The following is a 6,509-nucleotide window of genomic DNA, read 5'->3' on the forward strand; positions in this document are numbered from 1 at the left end:
AAAAGGTCGAACCCACCAGTCGCTTGCAACAAAATCATCTGGATTGGTTGCGATAAGTGCTTGGCATGGTTCCATGGCGTTTGTGCGAGAGCTACAAAGGCGGAATTGTCAAGTGACACATATTTATGTTACAGTTGTTGATTTGAATAAAAAAGGAAAATAAAAAATTTTGCCCTTTTAATGTTTTACCATTTCCCGCTAATGATCTGTAACGACTAAAAAATGTTTTGTTGGGTCAATTTTTACGTGTAATTACGGACACTCTTAAATTAAGTCAAAACTTGTTGTGAGTCAAAAGTAACGTTTAAACACTCCCTTCCAGTAGGAATAAATACAATATACCTGCCGCTACCCCTCTAAAATACAAAAAACAGTGTAATTGGACGCAGGTGGTGCTCGTCTAAAAACAGCAATTGTGGTGAGGCAGGTCCAACAATGTTCGGAAAAATGGTTCCAACGTATAGCCAATAGATAAATCTCCCGTTTAGAACCATGGGTTCATTATTTCGATGGATTTTGTTGCGGTAAGACGCAAAAGACCGTAAAAGTGTCTGTAATTGTACGTTTATACGCTAACAATTGGGTTGGGTCTGCCAACTTTTACGTGGGCTCAGCAGGCATGTTTTTCATGCCATCCCACGACTCTAGCTATTGATCCATTGCGTGACAGTATTATCTGTCTATTGCTGAATAATTCACTTATAACTGGTGACTGACAATAGGGAGTGTGATGTTACATGTAACAGACACACAAAACAAGATAACCAAATAAATAAAAAGTAAGGGTCTAGTCTTTCTCAATGTCAATCTGTCTTTCCAGATTGTTATTTGTCATCCTCCGCAAGCCCCCGTCGCCGTTTAAAGCTAAGTTTTGTGATTTTGTGTAATTTTTTGGTGTCCTGACTATATATCCCTCAATATTTGTGAGGCTAGCCATGTAAAATATGCACATCTATCTATCTACACATTGTGTGAAAAATAAAAATAAGGAATGAAATGTGCACTCAGCTAACAAAGTATCACATAAAATAGCTTCACGAACAGTTCCTTATGCTTTGAAATACAACAGGAAAGTCATTATAAAAGTTAACCTCCTTATCTAAGTTACCCGAGTTTGACGGTATACAAAATTGATGTCTAAAATTTTTCGCTTGTGCACCCAGGAGACCCGCAACCCTTTCTGTATTGATTTTTCCTTTACAACCTTTTTTCAATTTCTACTTTCATTTTTTATTTGTGCGCAAAGAAACTACGAGTATTGTCGCGTTTTATGGCGGATAAATTCCTGGATGATATGGGAAGCGTGTTAGGCATGTTATGGTTTTGCTACACGATTTTTGCTATTATTAATACGTAATTGATGTCTAAAGAATTCGCTTTAGTTTAGTTTAGTTAGTTTAGTTAGATTCGCTTTAGTTTAGTTTTTATTATAACTCCAGAAAGATGGGGAAAAACAGACAGACAGAAAATGTATATAACACTTCTTAGACCGCCATCTTTATAATCAAATCACATGTACAAATCTCATAAAGATATACGCGGAAAACACAAACACATGGTTTTAAAGTATAACCAATAGCATAGAACAAAATGTAAACATAAATGGCGGATATATAACAATCCTCCACCAATAGTCCACAGTTTAAACGTATACAATGCGGTTCAAGTCATAGTCCTCGAAATGCTTTGGTAAACGGCGAGATCGTTCAGGTCGAGAATTGGTGTCCTTGTTCACATCTTCTGCAACGTCTTTAAACGGCTCAGATGTCTCAGGAACAGGTAACTGGACCCTTGGCTCGATTTCAGTAACGGTTTCGTCAACTTCTGACGGTTCAAACTGTGGTAGCACAGCCAGAGGTGGGTCTGTCTCTACCATTGCTGAATCAGCTAATCTCTCGCCGGTTGCAGCTCGCATTTGATCGATGTGGCGTTGAACGATTTTCTCTCCCACTTCAACATCGTATGTCACAGGTCCTCTCTTTCTCGAAATGTTTCCTCTCACCCACCGTGGTCCTTGACCAAAATTTCTAATCAGTACCTCCTCTTGGTCTAGAAATTGCCGCAGCGGTTTTAATCGATGACTTCGATTCTCAGAATCCATCTGTTTCCCCTTGACTGTCTGTTTCAGATCTGGTTTAACGAAATGGAGGGCACTCCTTAATTGACGATTGAACAGTAGTTCTGCAGGTGACCTGCCCGTGGTGGTGTGTGGTGTGATGCGGTACGTGAACAGCAAACGGCTTACTCTGGTCTCAATGGATTGACCATTCGATTCTATCTTTTTAAGACTGTTTTTCACAGTTTGGACGGTTCTCTCTGCTTGTCCATTTGAAGCAGGATGGTATGGTGCAGAAAAAATGTGTCTGATGTTATTTCGTTTCATAAATTGCTCAAATTCAGTGCTTGCGAAACACGGTCCATTATCACTAACACAAACTCCAGGCAGGCCATGCGTGGCAAAGATTTTGCGCAGTTGCTCAATAGTCGCAGTGGAGGTGGAGCTATTCATGACTATTACTTCCACCCATTTTGAAAAAGCATCAACAACTATCAAAAACATTTTGTTCAAAAACGGTCCCGCATAATCCATGTGGATCCGCTCCCAGGGTTGGCTTGGGTATTCCCAGGAATGTATTGGTGCTGCAGCTGGCATTTTTTGGTGGATTTCACAGGTTTTGCAATTTTTGACGGTTAACTCAATCTCAGAATCCATCTTTGGCCACCACACAAAACTTCTCGACAAACTTTTCATGCGAGTGATCACTGGGTGAGACTGGTGAAGTTGTCCAAGCAGTTGTGGTCGTAACGAGCTTGGTATAATGACACGAGAACCCCACAGCAAGCATTGGTTGTCGATGCTGAGTTGATCCTTCCTTGAAAAGTACGGTTGTAATTCTATTTCTCGGTTTACTTTCCAACCGTTGGATATCAAGTCCAACACTTTGCTCAGGACTGGGTCACGACTTGTATGTAGCTTAACATCAGCGGAGGTTAGTGGTGCTTGCACTAGGTCCATCATGTGAATTGCACTTTCATTGTTCGAGTAATCAGAACTGTCTGCTTGAAGTGGAAGGCGGCTTAGACAGTCAGCGTTGGCGTGATTGACACCTGGTTTGTACTCCAAGACGTAGCTATAAGCAGACAGCAGGAGGGCCCATCTCTGAACACGAGCAGCTGCAAGCGGTGGAATTGGTTTGTTTTGTCCGAATAGTCCCAAAAGAGGTTTGTGATCAGTTATAATTCTGAAAGACTGTCCATAAAGATATTGATGAAGCTTTTTGACTGCGAATACTATGGCTAAACCCTCTTTCTCAATGTGGGCATAATTCCTCTCTGCTGGAGAAAGAGTCCGTGAAATATAACATACGGGCTTCTCGGAACCATCATCCATTACATGGGCGAGAACAGCACCTATCCCATAAGGAGAGGCGTCACAGGACACAAGGATCGAACGTTGGGGGTCAAAATGCGTCAGCAACGGTGCTTTATATAGTAGAGCTTTCGATTCGGTAAACGATTTTTCTTGTTCGGTTTTCCAGTGAAAGGTTGTCCCCTTCCTCAGCAGACGATGCAGTGGTTCAATCATTGCAGAAAGGTTTGGTAGATAACGATTATAATAGTTGAGCATTCCGAGATAAGCCTTTAACTGTGTAACATTCTCTGGAGGGGCTGCATTCCTTATAGCTTTGACCTTCTCTGGTGAAGGCGATATTCCTTCCTTGGTAATGTTGTAACCCAGATAAGTCACCTCTTCTGCTAGAAATACGCATTTGACTTCCTTCAGTCGCAATCCAGAGCTTTCAATCACTTGCAGGACTGACGATAAATTTCTCAAATGTTCCTCATCATCCTTACCAGATATAAAAATATCGTCTACTCGCACTTTGGTACGTGGTATATGGCGGAGTCGCCTATCCATTTCCCTCTGAAAAATGCCAGTGGCGGAATGTACTCCATACTGAAGTCTTGTGGGGCGGTACAAGCCACGGTGTGTGTTGATTGTGAGGTATTCTCTTGTTTCCTCGTCCAACTCCAATTGCTGGTATGCATGACTCAAATCCAGCTTTGTGAACTTTTCACCCCCTGACATTGAGGCGAAAAGATCTTCAGTTCGCGGAATTGGATAAGAGTCACAAGGTGCAGCCTGGTTTATTGTCTGTTTGTAATCGCCGCATATTCTGATAGTACCGTCCTCTTTCTTTACCGGTACGATAGGGGCTGCCCATCTTAAATATTCAACTGGTTCATATATGCCATCTTGTACAAGTCTATCAAGTTCAGTGTCGATCCTGTCTTTTAAGGCATACGGGACTGGTTGTGCTTTGCAAAACTTTGGTGCGACAGAGGAGTCCACAGGAATATGGACTCTAAAGTCCTTCAGCAACCCCATACTTTCCGTAAACACGGCGGCATGCTGTACTAATATTTGCTGTAGATTGGTATTGCTAGAATGCTTGACCTGGAACAAACTGGGCCAATCTAACTTGATTACTTTTAGCCAATCTCGACCTAACAATGAAGGAGATTCCCCGGGTACGATAGTCAATGACAGTGTGTATTTCTGTTTTTGGTGTTCAACGTTTACAGCAGCTGATCCCAAGGGTGTTATGATTTCCCCTGTAAAAGTTTTTAACTTTAAGTTACTAGGCTGGATGGTCAACTCTGGAATGCATTTCCGTAATGTTTTTTCACTTATCACCGACATCGATGCACCGGTATCGACCTCCATCTTGATGGTTTTTCCTTCAATACTGACATTTACAAAAAGCGGTTCAACTCTGCTCCCTTCTAATTTATACAGGTTAAACATATCGGACTGTTCAACAGTTTCGTTGTAAACATTTCCTTCATGTTCGGACTCCAGTTAGTTTATTGGTTTCCGGGGTGGTCTGGATTTCTCATCATTTCGTTTCTTTTGACGACATTTTTTAACGGTGTGTCCTTTTTTGTGGCAATAATAACATTCAGCATCCTTGAATGGACATGCCTCTGCTGTATGTTTTGTCCCTCCACATCGATAGCAATCCCTCCCTGGGTTGTCTCGGGCTCTCTCCAAAGCGTGGACACTCTCTGAAATGTTGCCTGTCGCTTGATGTTGGAGAATGCTTTTGGAGTAGCTTGCTGCTGATTCCATAGAACATGCAATTCGTAGGGCTTTGGCTAAGGTGAGGTCTTTCTCACTCAGGAGCTTTTGTTGTATTTTTTCCTCCTTAATACCACAAACAAGTCTATCTCTTAACATGTCGTCCAGTGTTTCTCCATACTCACAATGTTCACTGAGTCGACGCAAAACTGCCAAGTACTGGGAAATTGTTTCAGAAGGTTGCCTATCACGAGTGTTGAATCTGAATCTCTCAGCTATCGAATTGGGAGTGGGATATAAATGATCTTTCATTAATTGTACTAGCTGGTCATAAGATTTGGAAGCAGGATCGTTATTTGACAAACCTCTCAACAGCTGGTAGGCTTTGGCTCCACATGAGCTCAGCAGGATTGCTCTCTTCTTGGTGGCATCTGCAATGTCATTTGCTATGTAGAACTGATTCACTCTCTCGATGTAATTGTTCCAGAGTTCCGTTGCCGGATCAAACTCTCCAATTTTTCCGTAGGTAGCCATTTCGGTAATATATCCTCGTCGCCACTTATTATAACTCCAGAAAGATGGGGAAAAACAGACAGACAGAAAATGTATATAACACTTCTTAGACCGCCATCTTTATAATCAAATCACATGTACAAATCTCATAAAGATATACGCGGAAAACACAAACACATGGTTTTAAAGTATAACCAATAGCATAGAACAAAATGTAAACATAAATGGCGGATATATAACAGTTTTCGCTTTAGTTTAGCGACGGGCGATTGCTAAGGATGACGAATAACAATCTGGAAAGACAGATTGACATTGAGAAAGAAGCGAATTTGGTTTCGCTTCGCACACCAGGCTTTCACAACAAAAGGAGGGTCAGGTCCTTCAGGTTTGGATGCTGACGGTTGGAGAAAACCTCTAACATCAAAAGTGTACGGCGATTGTGGAGCAGATCTACGAACAGCGATTGCGAATGTTATAAAAAAGCCATGTACAGAATATGTAGATGATGAATCATTAGAAGGTTTTTTGGCATGCAGGTTGGTACCGTTAAACAAAAGACCTGGTGTGCGACCAATAGGCGTGGGAGAAGTTCTGCGGAGAATCTGTGGAAAAGTTATAATGGCAGTGATGAGGGAGGACGTGATTAAATCATGTAGCAAGATTCAAATGTGTGCCAGTCAAAGAGCGGGGAGTGAAGCTGCCATTCATGCGATGCGAGATATGTTTGAGAGTGAAGAATCAAAAGCAGTATTATTAGTATTTGCAGCAAATGCATTTAACAGTATCAACAGACGAGCTCTGATTCACAATATTCGAATATTAGGTCTAGGTAGTGCCCAATTATAACGGATACGTAACGCATCCCTAAATTGTTCTTTGTTTACGTCATACATCAGTTCTTTAATAGGTAAAC

General features: G+C 41.5%; 1 protein-coding gene across 1 annotated transcript; it reads right to left on the reverse strand.

Annotated features, from left to right (window-relative positions):
- Positions 1–1,642: 1,642 nt before the first annotated feature.
- Positions 1,643–4,810, reverse strand: LOC130630052 (uncharacterized protein K02A2.6-like). The gene has a single exon (XM_057443451.1). The coding sequence runs from the start codon at positions 4,808–4,810 to the stop codon at positions 1,643–1,645; it is 3,168 nt and encodes a 1,055-aa protein (XP_057299434.1).
- Positions 4,811–6,509: the final 1,699 nt, after the last annotated feature.

Source organism: Hydractinia symbiolongicarpus, chromosome 2 (genome assembly GCF_029227915.1).
Source record: "Hydractinia symbiolongicarpus strain clone_291-10 chromosome 2, HSymV2.1, whole genome shotgun sequence".
Lineage (NCBI taxonomy): Eukaryota > Metazoa > Cnidaria > Hydrozoa > Anthoathecata > Hydractiniidae > Hydractinia > Hydractinia symbiolongicarpus.

Coding starts and splice junctions, on each gene's coding strand:
- LOC130630052 (XM_057443451.1), bottom strand. CDS start 4,810: ATGTTTAACCTGTATAAATTAGAAGGGAGCAGAGTTGAACCGCTTTTT.